This window comes from Phaethon aethereus (genome assembly GCF_964289735.1).
Source record: "Phaethon aethereus genome assembly, chromosome: 3".
Taxonomy (NCBI): domain Eukaryota; kingdom Metazoa; phylum Chordata; class Aves; order Phaethontiformes; family Phaethontidae; genus Phaethon; species Phaethon aethereus.
The window spans coordinates 109,625,141-109,646,895 of NC_138576.1; the positions used below are offsets into that span (position 1 = coordinate 109,625,141).

The following is a 21,755-nucleotide window of genomic DNA, read 5'->3' on the forward strand; positions in this document are numbered from 1 at the left end:
GAGTCAGGCCCTTTTGGGAAGGAGACGGATTTGCCGGCGCTCCCGCGGCTGCGCCAAGCGGACGCCCACGCTCGGGACGCGGCGCGGCGGTTCGCAGCCCCGTTTCCAACTTCATGCAGCTCTCGGCTCGCCCTCGGGACAAGCTGGTGGCAGCCAAAATGTGGGGAGGAAATGGCCGGGGGGGGTTGTTTCATTTTTCTTTTTTTTTTTTTTTTTTAATTTTTCATGCTACGGCAGCTGAAAGCCTTTGGCAGGGCGCGTAACCGGCCGCCCCGGCAGCGCGGCGCCTTGCGCTGCCGATCGTTGCCTGCGCGCTGCCGCAGCCGCCAATCGCTCCGCGTTAGTGCCGACGTGCTCGCCGCGAAGCGAGGATTTTTGTCAAAACCAAGTGAAACTTCAGTAAGCTCTCGGGAATCAAACGCCCAGCTGGAACGGCAAGAAGTTATCTTGAAATAATACACTGGATCATTTAGGTCAACATTAAGCTCCTTTGTGGCTTTCGTTACCCTTTCCCAAAACAGATCCCATTGTAGCATTCCCAAAGCGTAACACACTGCGCCGGAGCATCAGTCCTGTATCGAGCTGCCTCAATAAAAACCTCAGACACCACTTTAGCATCAAACGCTGCTCTGTTAAAGCGGGCTGAGTCGTGCCGGGCTTATGCCGCCGCGGCTCTGAAACGTAACGCGGCGCTTCAGAAAACTCTTCCATTTATACAGCACCAAGGCCGCGCGCAACACTTTTCTCAAAGCTTCGTCAGCTCTTCGCCGTGTAGTTTCTCTACCTTTTCCTGCTGCAGCGAGAAAGTTACGTGTACAAACAGCTCTTGCAGCTCCACAGATACAAGTATTTTTATGATGCCTTTGATTTATAGGCTAATTTGATTTTAATTATTTTATTTATATGCCTTTGATTTGTATATAAACCCAACAATAGGTTTACTTGCCAAACTATTACGCAGTACAGCAGTAGGCCCACCTAGCTAATTTAGTCTTTCACTACTATAATTATCAAATATATGTATATATTTTCTATACTAACCTGAAGCACTGAAACCAAAGAGTATCTGTGCAGGTCTAGTATGCTAAGCTAAAATTTTCCCAGTGGAAAAAGATACCTTTCAGATTATTACCTTTTTTTTTTTTCAATTGCTTAATTATACATAACACTTCTAATGCCTTTTTAGATAAAATCTGCAGCTTGAAACCAACAACCATACAATCCGAGTCTTCAAAAGACATCAGTACCAGACAGCGCTGCTTTGAATTATACGATAAAACGAGCTACAAGGACTTTTAAGCTCCTAATACAACTGCTTCCCATTTACCACTGACATTGTATGCAGAGAGATGCGTTAACTGAACGCGTCCTTTTACATTGCCTCCAGAAGAGTGAACCCCTTCGGTGTTTAAAAAGCACGTACTGCATTCTTTCACTCGATGTGTGAAATCCGGATGACCCTATATCTTTTCTGGTGGGAGGCCTTTGGGGAGAGTAAAGGAGAGTTTGGCTTGTTTAGTTCAAACCACTGAACCTGCGCCTAAAAAGTAACTTCTTTCAGCGTTTAAAATCAGCTGAGTCCCCCGTGGTGAAATACAATTCCCGAAACTTGCGGTTCACAGCATCATTAATTCAAGGGGAATTTGCGTTACATCCCTACTGTCTTCTACGCATCCGCATCGACGACTTAAATTAACCCCCGAGAGGCTGCACACGTATGGATGAGTGCCAGGGAAAGGCTTACACACGCGGCCAGCGATGCGCGCGGTATTCTCCAGGTACACCCTTTTGCTCGCGTTGCTCCCTTCCGAGGAGACTTTGCTTGCTTTCGTAGCGTCCCGGTGAAAAATACTGGAATTACCTGGCCTGACGAGGGAAACCGCATTCACGTGGTTCAGCCGTTTGTCATCCGTGCCAGACCTCAGAGAAAGGCGAGGTCTGAGAGGTTCAGGGACCGACATTGATTCAGGGAAAGCAAACCCTTCAAATAAATAAGTAAAAATCACTGAGTTTATTCCATGATATTTAAAGCAAAGAATTAAACTCGTAAAGTGGATTACAGGGAAATTCCAGCTGGAACAAGGCCGAGGACTGCCTCGTCCAACCTCTGCCTTAAAGCAGGGTCAGCTCTAATGTCAAACCTGTTCACTCAGAGCTTTAAAAGTCCTTGACGCGGCATTTCGAACAAGTCGATAAAACGTTCTTTAACGCCTGCCCCAATACCCAGCTATCCCACCCTCCGTCACTGAAAACGCCGCCCTTGTAAACCTCGAACCTCGCCAGCAGATGCCACCACGGCGAAGTTGTTATAAAATACCCAGCCAAAACTTCTGTTCCTTGGTAGGTCTTGGTCAGACGTGGTACCTACCCAGCAGCTTCACAGAACGGCTTAAATCAGAAGGTGGTCGCTGGAATAAAATCCCCCCACATCCCGCACCTCCCAGGGGACGGAGTTTTCTTGGGTTTGGCGCAGAAACAAAACCGCAGCATGGCAAAGCGCGAGGGTACTGCTTGATGCAAGCGGAAAGGCTGGACGCGGCAGGCGCTGATCGCTGCGTTTAGCCCACCCCGGCAGATGCGGAGGCGGATGACGAGGGGCACGACGGAAACCTCAAGAAACGGCCACACTTGGAGCATCCTGCCTGCGGTTTGTGCTGCCTGAATCCTCGCAGACCTGCTGGTGCTCAGGCGGCCTGAAGCATCTCGGCTCCTTCCGTAAGGAAGGGACTAGAAAAGGGCTTGGGTTTCGGTTTGGGGTTTTTGTCGTTTTCTTTTTGAAGTTTCACTGTAAACTGTTGCTCCTTGACCCAGGAAGCCTGGCTGGGCTGCAGGCACCAGCAGCTGTCTCTAGGGAAGGTCAGGCTCCCCCGCAGCTGGAGTATTTTCTCGGTCGGGTCTCTGTTTGGCGCTCAGTCTCTGAACACCCTTCCACTTTTCAGAGACGGAAAGAGCCGCGCTACTGCTAGTAAACTGGCCAGGCCACACATGTCTGCCCTTGAAGAGGCTGTGGGGAAGCCGTGGAAGAAGCCATCTGCTTTTCCTGGCCTACGTTAGGTGGAGACAGTTACTCGGTGATAGGAGAACCCCGCTGCAGAAGCACTCCTGCCTGCTGCCAGTTAGGCAGCTTGAGAAGCCCTGATAAGGCTCAAAATGCCATGGTGGGGCTTGACAGTGGTGGCCTACGACTTATCCAAGGAGCCGCTCGCCACAGCAGCCAGGCAGGCAACACCACGCCCCAGCCTCCCACAGCTGCCTGAGGATCTTGACTTCATTTTGTAAATGAACCTTATGGTTACAAAGGCGCCATAAGGAAGGTGGGAGGGAGAGAATGTGTGGTGGGTCATGTACTGTAAAGAAAGCTTCAATGACACGGAGGTGGACCTGCAAATAGCAGAATGATAATGAGGGTGTCGGCACTTCTGAAGACAGCTGTGGTGGGCACAGGAAGGCAAGAAAACACATCTATAGTGGCTTTACTTAGAACAAGGAATAGGAACAAGGCAGACCCTTAAACAAAAAACACGGTGTCTCCACACAGTTCCTGGACCTCCGATGAATTAAGGGAGCCCACGAACTTCTGAAAGAGATGGAGGGGGATACAGGAAAAAAGCACCCTCCTCCCAGGAGGAGAGACAGGCAAGTATCCCCTGGGCTCTTGGGTTTCTCAGAAGGGAATTTCTCTGCCCATGATACCCTTGGAGAAGGAGGCAGGAATCCACTCCTTGTTTAATGAGTCTCTCTTCCTTTGTAGTCTCACTGATCTCCAGTTGGATGATAGAAACCTACTTATGATAGCACCCAAACCACCAGCTGCACAGCAGTCAGGGAACCAGGGCAAATTTCTTGGAAGAAAAAGAGCCAAAAGGGAGACCTCCTTGAGCAACTATGGCCCCAATGGCCCCGTATTGTCAAGCCACTGCCTGAGAGAGATGAAGCCTTCATCCTCTGGAGATGCTCATTTCTCTCTCTCAGTTATTAACTAGGCTGAGTTGTTTAGAGTTGAAGGTCTCACCTGGGTGTGAAAATTGAGATGGTGCCAATCACTCCTGAAGCTGTAGGTTTCCTTTAGGGTTATCAGCACTACCCTTGGGAATTAACACTCCTGACCTTCTCCTGTTCCCAAGAGGTAGCAATTCCTTCCAGACACACTTGGGAAAAGAGGGTGTCTCGGCACCACTCCTGAGGTACTTCTCTATCTCTCTGCAGACAGAGCAGACTTTTAGGGAGATTGCAGATGGCATCTGTTCTGCAGCAAGATGCCGAGGATACAGTATCTCCCCAACACACACCGCTGCGTATTAGCACCAACGTTCAGCTAAACAAATATTTCCAGGCTCCTAGCAGCGACAACTCTAACTTTACTAACTCCCCAAAGCCTTTTTGCCCTACCAGCCTCAAACTCCACTGGCCATGAGATGGTACCACTTGTACGTCTCTATTCTGAACACATTGGCAGCAGCTCTCCACAAGGCAATTTGCTGTGAACTTAGATTAACTGTATATTTACGGCACATGAACATGTTGCCTCATGGCAGGAAATGACATAACTCAAAACCACAGAACGAAGATTTCCTTCTCTCTTTCATGCAATTTTAGCAGCAGGTTTTGGGGTCAACTCTTGGAAGTACAATGGTGTCAGGGTTAGATTTTTGTTAGTAGGTAAAATGCATTTTTTTAACTGGCGGATTATTTGAAGGATTATTATTTTTGCTTTTCAGAAAATTCTACCTGAACATCACACCAAGGGTTGAGATCAAGAGCCATTCAGTCACTGGAGTAAAATGAAAGAAATAGAGAAATCCTTCAATAAAATCACTTAGACGAATGAATGCACTTGAGCAAAATACATCACTAATTTGCACCAACTGGACATTTGACAGAACTGAAGCAGCAGATGCAGACATCTCCTCCTTTCCCCCCACCGACTATTGGTATTCGATGGTACTCTATCATCATCACTTGACAGTTTAACTGCTCTTTTTGTAACACAGCCTAGTATTTGTGCATGGTCAACATAAATTTTGGGGCACAAAGAAAGCAGTCTAAACACACAGAGTACATCTTGCCGCCCAGAAACATGAAGTCCACTCATTTGCATCTTTTCCGCTCTTGAAAAAAGCGGAAGCCATTGTAACTGTGGCCTTAAGTTAAGTAAGAGTTAAGATTTCTGGACAAAAAGCTCATCAAGACTTAAAACAGCTTTGCTATGGCTTTTCTGTAGACAAAAATCTCCACAAATGTAACAGAAGTGTGGGTATGGATGGAACGTCCAGACGTTACCCAGTGAAACTCCTGTGATGAGACGGGATTAGGGAAGCCCTGGTCAACATCGAGATCTTACTATAAAATCCTCCAGTGAGGAAGAATGCAAGACTTTTGTAACCCGTTTCAGGCTTTCACACTCTGAAATAATTTTAAAGCTTAAACAAGTAATTTATACTAAAAAAAAAAAAATAACCCAAATAATTTGAAGACATTTCTTAATAAATTAAGTCTTCATTGCATCTAATGAAGATTATTATCTTACTAAAAAGCAGCCACGGAGAACATGGGTCTTCATATCTTTATAAACAAACTTCATGTTGGAAGACAGGTGTGCCTTCTCCGTCGTCCCTTTTCTACAATCAACATATCCAGTTCTTTCTGATTTTCCATGAAGGCCATTCTGGCTCTCTCACCTCTCTTATCCCTTAACTAAATTAAATTAATCTACTCCCCTTCTCTCCAGTTCCAGGTAGGATGGAGTAAATGCTACCCATGCCGCCCGTACAATTATACCTTTAAATATCTCTCCATTATTTCACAGGGGTTTGGTTTTGTCTTTCAACAAATATGACATCATGGGCTCCCATCAGGTGTGACACCCAGCTTAGTCCCCTTGTTTTTCCCACAGCGTCTCATTCCCCCACCTCCACATCTATGGCACCAGATGAACAGAACGCAACCATAGTTGTGTGCTTCTCTTGTGCTCAAGAGTTCTGCAGTTCATCTGCACTGAATATCATGTTTAGATTTTAAGCCATCTCTTCAATTTGTCAGACCTATTCTGAACTCTCAGTCATATTTAAAATGACTAAAAGAAGTGAGCCCAGGACAGATGCTCATCTGGATTCCACTTGACAGCACGGTCTTCTTCCCTCTCCATTTGGGCAGGCAAATAAAAACTCCTTGCAAGTATCTTCTTCCTTTCTTCCTCCAAACCAGCTCGGGCCATTACCATAACAGTAGTGAGCTCTAGACTACCCTTTTTACTCCTTTATGCGGTCTTTTGGGAGGCTCTTAGAGCATCATTAAAGTTAAGATATGATCTTGATGTCTTTCTCCTTGTCAGCTATGCAGATGACCTCATTCAAGGAAATGGTTTGGATAGGTTTGTTTTCTTCAAATCCAGGATAGCTTTTTTTTTTTCTTTTTAAGCGAAATTATTTTGAATACTTACAATCACATGTTTTAATACTTTCAGCATCTTTTGAGGATCAAAGCTATACTGATGCATCCACAGTTCCTCCAGTCCTCCCTTTTCAACCCTCTTTTCATTGGTAATGCAGACTGTATTACCAAAAGCAGCTGGTACAGGCGGAGCTTTAAACAAACATTTATCTTCAAACATCAAACCACCTATTTCTGGAGCCTATGAAATGCAAATCGTAAGACAAAGACGCCTTAGAAAAAGCTCTTTTTCCATGCAGTTTTACTGCTGCCTAAAGCGCGGTTGTTCTGCAAAAGGGATTTGCAAGAGCATTGTAAGGCATCATGCTTTTTGCATCAATCTTTCTAGGACATGTTAGTTTTACAGACTCAGAGACAGCTCTTCCGATTGTCAGTCCTAAACATTAATCCTGCCTCCAGAAGTCAGCTCTTTCTTTTCTGGGAACCCCACTGCCATCAACAGCAATCAACCCTTATTAGCAGTAGCAATCCCTCAGCTGGAACTACCCCAATTAACAATTTGGGGGGCACTGCAGAAACACAGAATGTAGTTCAACACGACATCGACATCATTGGCTCTGCGGGACAATGGGCACTAAAAAAAGTCCTAAAACTCCCTAAAGCCAGTAGAGGCATTTGAATTGAAGTGCAATATTCTACCTTTGCTTATGTTAACATTGCATTCAGGAAAAGAAACTAAAATTACGAGCATAGGCACAAGCACTCAAAAGTCAGGAACTGCTGGTGAGAAGTTGGCCGTTTTAAACAGAGGAATTAAATGGGCATTAAAATACCCAGCCCTTACTCCGGGGCTGCTTCTGAAAAACAGTGCTGACCAAGTGCCGCTTGGCCGCGAGGAGCCGTTCTTGCTGTGCCAGCAGCCGCGCATCAGCTGGGAGGACAGAACCACCCTTTATTTCCTCTGACTTGTCCCCAAGCAGGTACAACCCTTTCTTCAACTCTCAGACGTTGTCCTCATCGCTGCCCCGCTACCGTTCCACGAGATTGTCTCCGCCATTGATGACTTTCTGCCTCACTCCTGACCTGGTCCAGCTTTGTCAGTGATACTTTTGTCTCTCTACAGCCCACGCCACTTCATGAACCCTGAGATCTCGGAACTACTTTTGTTCAGTTTCTTCATTTTAAAGAAAGTCTTGTGTGTTTAGAAATAGGAATCACCTGTATCGTGCCCCATCATATTTTTGCTGAAGCTAGCAGAGTGTAAACAGTCCCTGCCCCCCAACCCCATTACAATAATACCTCTGTTCCCACAGACCTTATTTTTCCTCTTCATTGGCCTCAGCTCTTTTACATATTTCCCATGACATGGCACAATATCGGGCATTGTGTCTGGAGTGGAACCGCCCTGCGATTTACTCCAGCTGCTGCCTTCGCTGGGTGATTTCACAGCAAACGATTATTTGCTCATTAATATACGGTCATGTGAGTAACACTCCAGTTTGACCATTCTTGGCGGGGGGGTGTGTGTGTGTGTGGTGTATTTCATATGCTTTTATTTTTAAATTGAATTCTTGATACTGGAGTAAATGCTTGGGTGTTTGTACTATTGTGTCCTGAGGCTTGTCAAGTATTTTTTTTGGTTTTTTTTTTACTTGTTTAATGGCACAGAGCATTATGCCAAGCAGCACAGCCCACAGCGCCTGCCGCCTCCCCCCTCCTCCACAACTGCAGCCAGGCTATTTTTCCGTCCATTACAGCATCACTATTTTTGGATATAACCAAAGAAGATCCTGATAGGGTAGGACTCTGGCTGTAGGGAACCAAGACAATACTACTATATGATTGCTCACAAAGCCTCAGTGAAATACGCCAGGGTGCAGATCTTCTGGAACCTAAACTTAATAACTAATTACTATAACCAAAGTCACCTTAACAAAGATTTGCAAAGTAGCTCCATATCTAGGGGCTCAGAACCACTCTGGCTGAAAAGGTGCACCAGAAAATCCCAACCTCTGCCCTGAACTGAGCAGGACATCTCATCTGCTGCAGCCCTGGAAGCTCAATAACTCTGAAATACTAAACTCTGGACTAGAGTACATTAAAAACAAAAAAAAAAGAGACTCTGAAGGTGGTATGTATGATTGGTAGTATAGAAGCGTCTCTAAACTCTTGAGTCGAAGACCCTTTCTTTGTACAAACCTGTATGAATTCCTTTATCCCCCAAAACATACAATTTAAATATAGAACACACAAAGGAAATACCGTGCTATGGAAGAAAGGCAACTGAGGCCTCAGCAGAAAAGAACGCAACTCCGTAATCAGTATTTAGGTACTTAATGGTATTAAGTACCAGAAGTGAGAGAAAGAGAGAGAAAAGTTAAGAAATCAAATAGTAGAAGTCAAGGCAGAAAGCCAGAATACGGAACTGACCCCTTAAAGAAGGCTCACCCTGCTCCAACAGTCTTAGAACGTGAATGACCCATACGTGAGAGCGCTTCGTTCCCAAAAGCAGCCTCGGGGCCCTCCCTTGTTTGCATCCTGCTGTTCTAAAAGGCTGCGGTACACGGCATGGTGGAAACGTCCATGGAGAAATAATCGCTGATGGTAGAGAGACAGTTCCTGACTGAAGCGTGGGGAAAAGCACTGCGTTCTCTGTAGCCTGAAGGATGGAGTTGGAGGTCAGTGCTGTTCAACAACTGGCATTTGGATGAACTGGCGGGCGCCTGAGTGTAGGGGAAGGGGGTTCTAGAGCGGGTTCTTGATCGCATTGGATCACTCTAGATCCAATAAGCCGGAAACTTTAGTAACTGCTTAGTTCAGCAGCCTCGACTTTGTTAAATTAAGTACATTTCTGTAAAATGTTGTGGTATTGACATTGTATTTCTTCTGTATGTCAGGAGGCCAACAAAAACAGTCAAATCTTGAGTTCACAAGGGGCTACAAAATGTCTCTTGGGAATATTTTGATAGTTGAGCAACAAAGCCACATAATTCATGGCTATTTCTAGAGTATATTCTACTATTTTGCACAGTGATCCAACTTGAAAATTACATCATTTATGTTATCCACACGGCCTTAACACTGCAAGGGAAAGAAATCAAGATGCCTCGAAGATCTTGTATGAACAACACCCACCCCTCAACACAAGACCTGCCTCGTGCCAGCAAGCTCTGTTTCCTTTGGAAAGAAAAAATGCTGAAAATATTTTACACTTTATTATACAAGTCATCTTTTTCTTCACAGCACCTGGGAGAAATTTAGGTGTCTGATTCTTCCCTACTATAAGTTTTGCATTTTTTACATATGACAATATTAATCCATTTTAAGCATGGCTTGCAAGAAAATAATTTTACTTGACCCACTTTGCATACACTTCTCACCCTGTCCTCCAAAAATCTTTGTATCTTTTGTCAATGTGAACATTGATTCTATTTGGGAAGATGAAGACCCAGATAAAATTAGTAAAGGACATCACAAAATTGCAACTGTGAAAACTGAGCGATGGAAAACAGTAAATTTAAGAGTCTGTTTAAAGACACGCAAACATTGAACGAAGTAACCCAGTTCTGCCTCTGAGCATATTTAGGCCTGTATGTTCCCACATATTGTACATTTATTAAAAGTGAAGACAGACAACCTTTACAACGTACTTAGCTAGATGAGCTGAAGGTTTCCTGTTTGCATCTCCAGAAACATTTCAAATATATAACCAATGCTTACAAAGATTTCGGCTTGTATCTTGGAAAAAATACTAGTCTTGGATAGTGCAGCCTTTTGGCATCAAATGAGGTTCCTGCGACCCTCACTGTCACACGCACGTGGCAAGGGCAAAGATGCTGCCGTGAAAGGGGCAGTTCGTCCTTAGCATCGTGCCAGATGCTCCGCTCTGCCTACAAGCTCTCTGCTCACGCTTCGGGAGTTTTCTTTGCAACCAAACACCGAGAGGGTGCGTAATGCACAAGTGGTTTGGAGGAAGAGCTGACACATAAGCCGGCTACATCCAACTTCTATCTTTTGTTATCTGACAAGGTTAGAGTAACCGTGAAAATAGAGTTCCACCAGCAGCCTAATAATACTGCTCAAGACCAGTAGCAAAACTATTAAATGCTGTAGTGGAAAGGTATGCATCTGCTTTCGTTCAGTTATGAAAATCAAGGCAACGGAAGTACTAAGAAAATCCACCTCGCTGTAGTTTGGGGGAAGGACGCTGTGCCCACAAAGCCAGGATACGCGATCCAGAATCCATACTGCGCACCCTTGACGCAATACTGTTTCCCAGGTGAGGTCAGACAACGTCCCTCCTCCCCTCCAGCAGCTACAGCACAGAACTTCAGTTTATAGTACAAAGTTAGCTGTGGCTTTAACGCGTACTTTTTAGCATAAGTAAAAAATGCCCTGTAACTATGAAAAAGCCTTTTTAGTTTAAATTAAAATGCCTTCAGGCTTGAATTACCTTTTTACACCACCTTAAAAAAAAAAAAAAAAATCAGTGTTCCATTACTAGAAAAAACATCTTACAGTCAACCCAAATAATCAGTATTTATTTCAGAAAGAAAAATGAAGAAAGGTGTATCAAAATAGCACCTCTTCTAACCAGGAAAGCATGGCTATGAGGAGGAAAAGAAAAGTTAATCCATTTTCACAAAAAAGCCTTGTAATACAAGTTTCTCTCCAACTCCCTTTCCAAAACAGCGTATTTTCAAGAGGAGAAACTGAAATTAATGGGAACGTGAAATCTATGATCAGTTCATGAAATATAAAAGGACCATTTTTAAGTCACTGTTTGCAATACAGAATCTGAACCCAGCTGCGATGCATCTTTGCAGCACTGCGCTGAAATTTTCCTCTGTGAGCATCAGTTTTGGCAATGGCACCCAAAAAAACCCCCAGACTCTCAGATAACTCTGTAATTGGAGAATTTTAATTTTTATTCCTTTTAAAGCAGACATCAAGCCATTTCTGAATTAATAGTGAGGGATTTCTCTGGACAAAGCTGTTTTCCTCACCTCTAGCAAATTTAGTACTACTGAAACTCAGTAGGCAGAGTTAAAAAAAAAAAAAAAAATCATAGAATCATCACAGAATAGTTTGGGTTGGAAGGGACCTTTAAAGAGCATCTAGTCCAAGCCCCCTGCAATGAGCAGGGACATCTTCAGCTAGATCAGGTCGCTCAGAGCCCCGTCCAACCTGACCTGGAATGTTACCAGGGATGGGGCATCTACCACCCCTCTGGGCAACCTGTGCCAGGGTTTCACCACCCTCATGGTGAAAAAGTTCTTCCTTGTGAAGATCCCAGAACACCTGTAATGGCTGCATCACTCTAACGCCAGCTCCAGACTGTACCAGCTGATGATGCCGTCCAGCTCCTTACTCAAAAAGGAGACGTCACTTGTCTTGTTTATTCAGTATCTCTCAGTTGTTTAGCAAATCAATTTTAGTTTAGAAATACCACCAAATGCCTTTTTTTCCTTTATTCACAGCATACTACAGGTGCTATATTGTAGTCATGTTATAGTATGTGAAGTTACTAGGCCATTCATAACATACAACACCATATGTAAAAGGCACGCCATTCTGGAGCATGTAGATGGGAAGCAAGCAATTAAAAATAGTCTGAGCCATTCTATCACACCTCGGATGGTATTAGAAGCAGGATTCCCAACCTCCAGTAAGAAAAGCCCTTTCCTGTAATTCAAATTGTATTTTATTGCTTACATATTTTTCATTGATGCATAAAAAAAATGCTGGGCGGTATTTACTAGGCTGTATAAATACAATTACATCTGCTGGCTGGAAACATTTCAGACTAAGAAGTCCAAGCTCCATAATACAATGCGTATTGACTTCAGAGAACCTGAGAAGACTCGGGGCTTGAAGATGTGCAACTTTTTTATTCATAATAGCTGAGACCATAGACAGAAACGCGTGCAATTAGGGTGCAGCTGAACAAAGCACGAAACCCATTGCCTTTAGAATAAGACCAATGACTTCACGGCAATGAAGTTGTCCTTCAACAGATACATAAAATGCAATTAACAATTTATTACGAAATGAAGCAGCGGAGGCTTTACTGCCAGCGCAGGCCCTGGTTGTGCTCAAGTCTTCACAGACAGGCTGTGCTGGGCCTGTCTGCACAACGTTCAGACCTCGAGCTGTAACACCGGGAGGCTCTGCACTTCGGGAGCAGTGTTTCAGACCTGAACTCCTCTCCCTTTGTATCAGTCAAAGATGTCAAAGACTTTGGTTACGTATTTCGCCTTACGTTTCTACGACGTGAACAAAAAAATAAAAGCACGTAAGTGAAAAGTGATACAGCAAGAAAATGCAGTATTTTATGAAGTGCTCATTCCCCTCCCTTCGATTGTTAATGATTATTACCATCATCACCTCCAGTTTCCCTCACACACAATGCTCAGGAACGCATGAAACCCAGATGCTCCAACCAATGTTCATTATTTTGACCATGCTAAACGTGCCACCATCTTCAAAGCCTTTAACAACTCTATTCCTTCATTTTCAAGGAAGGAATTTGCATTTTTGGCTGTCAGAAACCCTCTCTTCTGGAGTCCTCTCATTTGCCTACCACTACTGTGGATTTGAGATTTCTCTACCTACTTTCTCCAAAGGTGCGCTACCCCATTGCCATCCCTAAGCTCATCTCTGGAGCTCTCTACCTTTAGGTGACCTTCAGACGCGGTTCCGTTATGCCAGGTCAAACAGCTTACACGAGGACTTTTCTTTCCAGTCACCCTGTGCCACTATCTGCAAGCAGTAACGGAGCCCGGCCGTTCAGCAGAACTCAAATAAAACTGTTCGTTCCCAAATGACAGCACAGAGCATCTCGCTGACTCTATGATAAAATATAGCAAGTAGCAGCTCACCAAGTATTACACAAGTGAACCAAGAGATGGAAACACATTGAAAAGTAATACAAACTAACAAACTGAGTAAAGAACTGAAAACGGGTGTTTTAGGGGTTGGTTCTGTCAGCAAGTAGTAAAAGAGGATTAGTCAAGATACAACAAATAGATCACAGAATCTGGATATTTTCAGCTTGCAAATTATAATTTTGTAAATCATCTTTGAACTGTGCTTTTTTTGGTAAATATATATAATTTATTTAAAGAGTACTTGAAAGCTGTCACTAGTACGCAGCCTGTGTGTTCCCCTTTCGTGTAGTTTGAGATCTGTGTGGGAACATGACCTTGTGAAGTCTTGGTACGAGTTTGTCAACACATCACAAACATTTGCTTGACTCCAGAGCATCCGAGAAGAGTATTTAAATCTCTGAAGGAGATCTCCTTTTTATATATGCTCCATTAAGTCACATAACAGTGCTAATTTCAGATGTCTAAGTGATTAACTCCTACTTCAAAAGTGACTTTTGGGAGGTTGAACATGTAAACTGGCTCCATAAGCAAGATCTCCACTCCCATACAACTAACACCACATAGCATGGCAGTGGGGTGTAAAAAGGTTCTCACCTCTGACAATCCAAACACTCTGGCAAATATTTGAGTTAAAGAAAATAACTTCAAGGCAGCATTATAGGCGGAATACAAAGCTTTGCCCTTCTCTTGACGCTAGCGGGAGTGTTGCAGTAATGCAGATTGTTCCAGTTATTCTCGAAGATCAGCTGACAAAACCAGCATAGGTGACAACAGTCCTTCATGGATGCCAATGTCTTTCTAGCATGGCAGGCGCCCGGCAGTATCAGCCAGTATTCCTCAGGGCTGCATTTCTGGAATTGCTGACTCTGGACAAGGGAAAGCATTTTTCACTTACCCTGTGAGGTCCCTTGATGGACCAGCTCCACTGGGACTGGACTCCACTCAGGCCCCTCTCCGCTTCTTGCATGGTAGCGTGTTGTCAGCCCGTGGGATTGAGAACCATGGAGAGCTTTTCTCATCAGCAGAGCAAAGGTTACTGGGCAGAGATGGTAAAGCACATTTTTGGCCAATTTTGTCTCGCATACAGGCATCATTCACTGGCAGAGATAAAGGTCTCAGCCCAACGTCACTGTCTGTCACCTGTTGCAGCCACAAGGCTCCGTGGCAGTGACAGACTTCCCCAGATCCATGTTCAGGAGGCATTTATGAGCGAGACCACGCTCCCTCTTTCCTCAGGGCTACATTTCAGCTGCTGGGGGTTGGTTCTGCAGCATCACAGGACTTAACCGAGCTATGTAGAGTCAAACTAGTTTCACAATACAGTACTGGGGAAAAAATGTCAAGCAGCAGATAATTTACCTTCAACACAGAGCTAATTTTTTTTTCTAAAACATACTAGGCCTGCAAACAATGGGCAAGCAGCCTTAAGATTGCCCAGAAAGCCACCTCTGCTGGCTGTCTCAATTTGCAGATTCCAGCACCATCCAGACTGGGTTCAAAACCTGTTTGCGAGTTTTCAGGCGTCTTGCAGTCCCGCTCATTTCTAGCTGCTTCGTTCCCTGCAGGCATCAGCCTACACTGAACACTTACAGAACTCCCTTATGCTTTTTCTTCTTACACCCACTTCCTTGCTAGTGATTAAGTATTTCTCTCTGTGTCAGCAGCTTGCAGACCAAATCCTAGACAATCATAGAATCATTAAGGTTGGAAAAAGACCTCTAAGATCATCATGTCCAACCATCAACCCAACACCACCATGCCCACTAAACCATGTCCCAAAGTGCCCAATGTTTTTTGAATGCCTCCAGTGATGGTGACTCTACCACCTCCCTGGGCAGCCTGTTCCAATGCTTGACCACTCTCTCTGTAAAGAAGTTTTTCCTATTACCCAGTCTAAACCTCCCCCAGTGCAACTTGAGGCCATTTCCTCTCATTCTATCGCTAGTTACTTGGGAGAAGTGACCAACACCCACCTCACCACAACTCCCTTCCTTTCAGGTAGTTGTAGAGAGTGATAAGGTCTCCCCTCAGCCTCTTCTTCTCCAGGCTGAACAACCCCAGTTCCCTCAGTTGCTCCCCATAAGACTTGTGCTCCAGGCTCCTCACCAGCTTCGTTGCCCTTCTCTGAACACGCTCCAGCACCTCAATGTCCTTCTTGTAGTGAGGGGCCCAAAACTGAACACAGGATTCAAGGTGCGGCCTCACCAGTGCCAAGTACAGGGACACGATCACTTCCCTGCTCCTGGTGGCCACACTATTACTGATACAGGCCAGGATGCTGTTGGCCTTCTTGGCCACCTGGGCACACTGCTGGCTCTGCAAAGAAAACCAGCACTTACAACATAGTTAGCACAAATAACTTTATTGCTGAGTTGAAAGCTGTTCAGAGAGCAGGCAAGGACTTAAATGGCTCCAGCTGGTTGGTGGTAAAAAAATTACACTTAGGATTTAAGATGGTAAACATAGGATGATGACGAGAGATCACTTCCAACTCTACTGTGCTTAGCAGTTGCAGAAGAGACCTGCTGTCACAAAGAGAAGTGAAAACGTCACACCAGTAACAGCTCTAAAATAGGTTGGGAAGGGAGGAGGTGGTGGTCCACGTAACTGAAGAGCAACGATGATGGCAAAATTAAGCATCTCAGAGAAAACTGTCAGCCTGCAGCTGAGAGCTGCAACTGCCAGAACAGCACTACAGTTCATCTGCAGGAGTTGCTCCACGTCTTTGCTATTTAATGGTTTATCAAGGTGTGACACCAGATAAAGAATACCCACTGAGTAAGAATCAGGACAGCAAGCTCCATAAAATAAACGTTAGAAAAGGCACTTATTGACTGAGAGTTCAACGGGGATCCATTTATGAAATGGTGGTAATTTTATAAAGCTCCTTGACTTTCAGCCAACTCCCTGAAGAACCCCTTGTGCAATGAATGAAGGTGCTGATTTCCAGGTAACACACAGACACTAATGCTGTGACTTTAAGGTTTTGCAGCGCTTTCCCAACATCTAGAGCTGTATCTCCTTTTCCGTATCTTGGACAATTAGCCAAGTTCTATTAACACATTTTTAAATTCAGATTATAAACCCAAATCAACTTGAATTAATTTGCTAACATGACATATCAATTTCAACAGTCTTAGGAGACCATCTCCAAGGAATTAAATACTTCACTCCTGGCAGGCATTCATATGGGCTAACTAACATAAAATAGTCTTTTGAATGTGAAAAAAAATACATATTATGACAGTTGATTTAAAAAACTTATTACTCTCTCTTCATTAAGACTCTCCTAGATGAATGCAACCGAGCATTAAACAATCCTCAGCATTTCCATAGCCAAAAATCACCCCTTAAATGATTTAAGTGAACTTTAGCCTGTTCTTCAAGTACTTTGCACTGGCCCCAGATCCTTCTGAAATAACCGACTCCTTCCCTTTTCACCGGCTCTCTGTCAACCCCCACCCAGTGATAGCCTACAGAGTCAGGAAAATTTACAGTTCCCCAAAGACTTGTTAGTCTTGAGTACAAAGCCAGTTTTGGAAACTTTTTCCTTGTTCCGCATCAGCCCAGTCTTGTTCACCTACAGAAAACAGAGGTAATCTTCTCTTGATTTTGCAAGCTTTGTATGATGAGTCGTAAGCCTCACGCTGGCAAGTAATATTTAGCACCGGCACTGAGCCTACTTAAAACATTTTCACAGGAGCCTACGTAAAGTGCTGATAAACACCAGTTTGATCAACCACAGATCACCTTCCTACTTTTGTAATACACAACCTCAAAAAATAGATTCCAGACATCTCTTCACACCAACAGACAGATTTTGCAACACTGTTCAGAAATTTAAATCAGAAATTTTTATACTTGTTGCCTAAACAATATCCCAGTAATAGCAGACCATTTGAGAATCTAGTGATAATTTTATTTTAAGAACTCCTTTATAACTCAATAAGGTCGGTACCAAACTTGGCACTGGTACCAATGGTTTGCCAAAGCTGGATTACCCCATTACCTCTCTGAACAAAAAAGCAACAGCAGACAAGTACAGCTTTCAGGATGCTAAGTCAAGGACATTTAAACAGCTACACTCAATATTCAGCCGTAAGACAAATTGAGCAAAACTGTCCTTAGTGTACAGAAAGCTATATTAATCTTTTATAGTAGGTTTTCTTTATTACCAGCACCGAAAATAAGTCACAAACATAAAAGCAGCAAGAGAAAAAGTTGGACTAACGGGAATTATTTTTCCCCTGGCCTTTCCCTCTCTCTCCCTTTCAAGTTCTCCATGGATACAGATACCAAAGTGTATGCCGTGTGATAGTGTAAATCAAATTATACATTTAAAATGCATTTTAATTTATGTACAGTAGTTACCGCTCGTGAACGTTACGCAGTCCCTGCAATTACATTCCTTTTAAGGTAACTCTTCACTTTTCTCTGCTGAATCTTCTGATGGAGAAACAGAAGAGGGGTGGAACTGAGGAGTAAGGAATGATCACAGACATTAAAAATTTTGGGAATTTGAGCAGTCAACCTCAAAGATTATTCTACGAAGTTCCAGAAATAAATGGTGGCAACGTGTATATATTGCAATTTTATTTCATTCGCTCAAACAAAACGTTAGCATGTAAGAAATTTAAAATGACACAATATGATAAAAATAGCAGAGAATGAACTGAGAAACTAAAAAGAAGGTAAACCTAAATGCATGAAAAGTCAACATTCATTAGTGATCATCTTCAGTCTTTGATTGACACTTGATGCTCGATAACTTGTTAAAACAATGAACTGGAAATCATTATGACTATCTGAAGAGATTTCAGCACCAGCACTAAGATTTTTACATTCAGTTGGTTTGCAGTTGACTTGGTAGCCACTCGTCTATAGTACAGGTTTATCACAGGTCAGATCACAGTGTTGAGGAAAGCAACGCCTTCCTGGCATTAGAAAGGATCCCTTAAACTGCCCTCAGCTTAAGACATCCATTGTACAAAAGCACAGAACCATCACAATATGGTTTTTAAAGAACTTAGTTACCAGTAAGCAAAGTAATCTTAGCTTCTGCAGTTCATTTTCAATACTGAAATCTCTGGAAACGGTGCAACTGTCAGTAGGACAAGAAATGTCTACAGTAATCTTTAATTCAATCCAATTTTCTGGAAAGAACCAATTCGGCAGTTTGGGATTACAGAAAGTATGTATGTAGAAGCAGCACAAAAGACGACATCTGTTCCTTTTTCTTTTAAACAGAAATCATGTTAATTGTAGACCAAGGCACAAAACGTTTAGTGCATAAGCCAGTTCTTTGCACAATCTAGTAGTTCAGCCTTTAATTTTGGACCACTTACACCCATTCACACTATTCCACTATGCTACTCTTTAACTCTCCCAGAAACAAATCAAACATGATTTCTGACAAGGGTAAACTTCCTTAATGCTCAAAAAGTCCGTGTAAAACAAAAAGTTACATCAACAAAGATGAAAATGCCTCCTCTTGTTTTGAGAAAAACAGTACTCGACAAGCTTACTATGGATTTTTTTTTAATGCTTTCAATAAATGCATGCAGAAAAATGTTTTTATTTTTCTTTTTTCTTTTAAAAAAATGATTAATAAATGGAGTTAGGCAATATTTCCACTGTAGTATTCTCTTAGAATTTGAACCTATAGAAACAGGAAATGTTTGAATTGGAGAAAAATTTCCCATTGAAGCCTTTCCAAAGCTGTAAGTGCTGTTTTGCTTTGGTGTTCAACACTTAAGACAGTATGTTATTGAAAGCATTTGTCCTACAAATGGAGCTGCATATACTTTTAAGCTGAAACATTAATATCTCCAAAAGTTTTAAGTAAACTTTTCTTTTGGATCAGCACAGATCCCAAAGCAAACATGGCACTGTTACGGCTCAGAAAAATTGACAGTGCAAAGGAAAAGGGAAGATTTTGATCCATATTCTTTGTCCAAAGCACTACAGATCCAAGTCACAGAATTTCTATTCCACTGAACTGTACCACATTAAAAAAAAAATAATAAAAATAAAATTTTACAAGCATAAAATCTGAAAACCCTGGGAAACAGAAAGGTATCATCCCCCCTAAAAATTATTCCCAAATTGTTGACCGAAACCAATGGCATACCATTGCTGTTTTTCAGGGTCTGGGTTGTGTGGAGCTGTGGGGTTTTTTAAATTGGTTTTGAGTTTTTTGGAAGGAGGGTGGCAGATAAGTTAGGAGGTAAGGGGGACATTTACTGTGACCTGACGCTCTGTCATTCTAAGGTAACTAACTGCTGTCCTGTTTCATTAAACAATCAAAAAAGGAGTCTCAGAAAAGAGTGAAGCAGAGGGTTATGGTAAAAAGGTAAAGGACAACGCACTTACACAGGTGCATCCTCAGTAACTCAGATGCCTACATGTTTGTTCTCTCACCGAGAAATAAGTTAGGTTCACATGGGAGTTTCAGAACCGTTATGGAAGTATTACTGAATTTCAAATAGAAAACTGAAAAAAGATACAAAAGGATTAAGTACCTGGTTCCATTAACATGGTTACTGATAAAAGTCACGTTTTCCTCATTGTTACACATGCATGTAAGATGAAGAAAAAGTGTAGAAAGTAATAAAAATATGTCACCTTCCCCCTCCCTCATCCCGCATCTTTCTGGGCATAAATTAAGCCTTACAAATGAAAAGGCTACTCTGTGACATGCAATTTTTTCTTTTAATTAAAAAGCTGGCTGTGTTGTGTTACATTACAAAAATGTCCACATGCATAAATCTAAAAAAAGCCCCAAAATCTACTGTAAATCTACAACATACTAATGATTTACATTTGACTGCTGATTCGCATTATGTAGAAGTCTTAGATTTGGTAAAGCATCGTAACAATGTAGGAAGGCATCTACATCTTTAAACTCTGGGCTGTATTTGCTTTTTTAATTTTCCTATAAAATTGCATGAAGGCTAACTAGAGAGGCTTCCTATCATAAAATTCCAAAATCTTGATATGTCATCACTGTCTAGGTCATTCACTTACAAATATTGCCCTTTAAAAGCGTGCGTTTCTAATTGTTCCATGTTTTGTGAACTGAACTTCTACACATCTGATCTTTTATTCATGGAAATATCAGATATGATAGGAAGACAAACCTGAGATACATTTGAAGTACAACAGTATAGCTTGCTAACTCCTTCATTAATAAAGAAAACCTCTCTGAAAAGCCTTCCCAAGCTTTTCCCTGTTTTTTGTCTTAACAACAAATTCTGAAACATGTGCAATTTTATCTTGACATGAGTAGACTTCAAAGCACTGTGATCTTGTCTGATAGGTGTAGGAATTTCTGCATAATCATTACAGTAACTTTAAGAGTCTTTTCCACCCTGCTGTAAAGGTCAGAAAAAAGCTGCAAACTAGGAGGGGAATAGCATATCACCAGAGTGATGTCTCTGAAGCTTTTCAGAATAGGTTGTTTCTCCCTCCTTCCAAGTGTCTGTCTGTCTGTCTCCGTTTTCTTCTAACAGCTCACAAAACGTAGTCAGTTTTATACCAAGTTAAAGAGTCACATCGGCTTAGTACTAGTCTTTCTATGCAGTATTCGACTTGCTGAGTTCCTGCCTGATAGCTAGAGAGAAAGAGAGAGAGAAGTTAAATCAAACAGTCAAAGTCAAGGCAGAAAGCCAGAATACACGACTGACCTCTTAAAGAGGGCTCACCCTGCTCCAACAGTCTTAGAACACGAATAACCTACACATAAGATTGACACTTCTCTGAAGCCACATGAAGCTTTCTCAACCAGGCAGTACCCTTTTTACGACTGTAAAATTTTTGTTAACATCTTATTTTTCTGTCCTGCATCTCCAGCAAATCTATGACCTTACCTGATGACAATCACTACCACTGGGATTATCAAGGAACACATGTGTGGTCGTGTTTAAATTTTTTTTGTTTGTTTTAAGAGCAGCCTCAGGGCCCTCCCTTGTCGGCATCGTACTGTTCTAAAAGGCTGTGCTACACAGCACAGTCAAAGCACAGGGAAAAGCACTGCATTTTCTGTAGCCCCCAAACAGCCAGCCTTCCTATGACATCAGTTGATGACGTTTGATATTTTACCAGCAATAGTATCAGTTTAATATGGCTTTTTTTTTCTTCGATACTTTATTTTAGTACTTTCCACAAGTCAAAAACAAATGCACACCAAGGTAGTAAAACACAGTTTTATTTACTTCTTGACTGGTGGAGCTTTAAGCTTATTCTTTCTCAATAATTTCACTTGATTACAGAAGACTAGTTAAGAAAATATCTTCTGTTAAAATAAAAATGAAAATTTCGATAATTCTTTTCTTTGACTCTTAGGTTACAGACCAAAGAGGAAAAGAAGCACAATCCTAGTTTGAATATTACCAGTTTTGAAATATGCACCTCAGCAGCTCTGGATTATTTAAAAATAACCCACCTACCACCACATAATACAAGGATAACTGCAAA

The 21,755-nt window shown here is 42.5% G+C and overlaps 1 protein-coding gene across 1 annotated transcript in view; it reads right to left on the bottom strand.

The window, feature by feature from the left end:
• Positions 1-20,854: 20,854 nt before the first annotated feature.
• The window catches only part of ENAH (ENAH actin regulator), a gene marked incomplete at both ends in the record, with an annotated part of 32,444 nt that continues 31,543 nt past the window's right edge, over positions 20,855-21,755 (bottom strand). The window contains one exon of the mRNA XM_081998639.1: positions 20,855-20,892. Within this exon, the coding sequence (XP_081854765.1) occupies positions 20,855-20,892 (38 nt within the window). The remainder of the gene's footprint in view (positions 20,893-21,755) is intronic.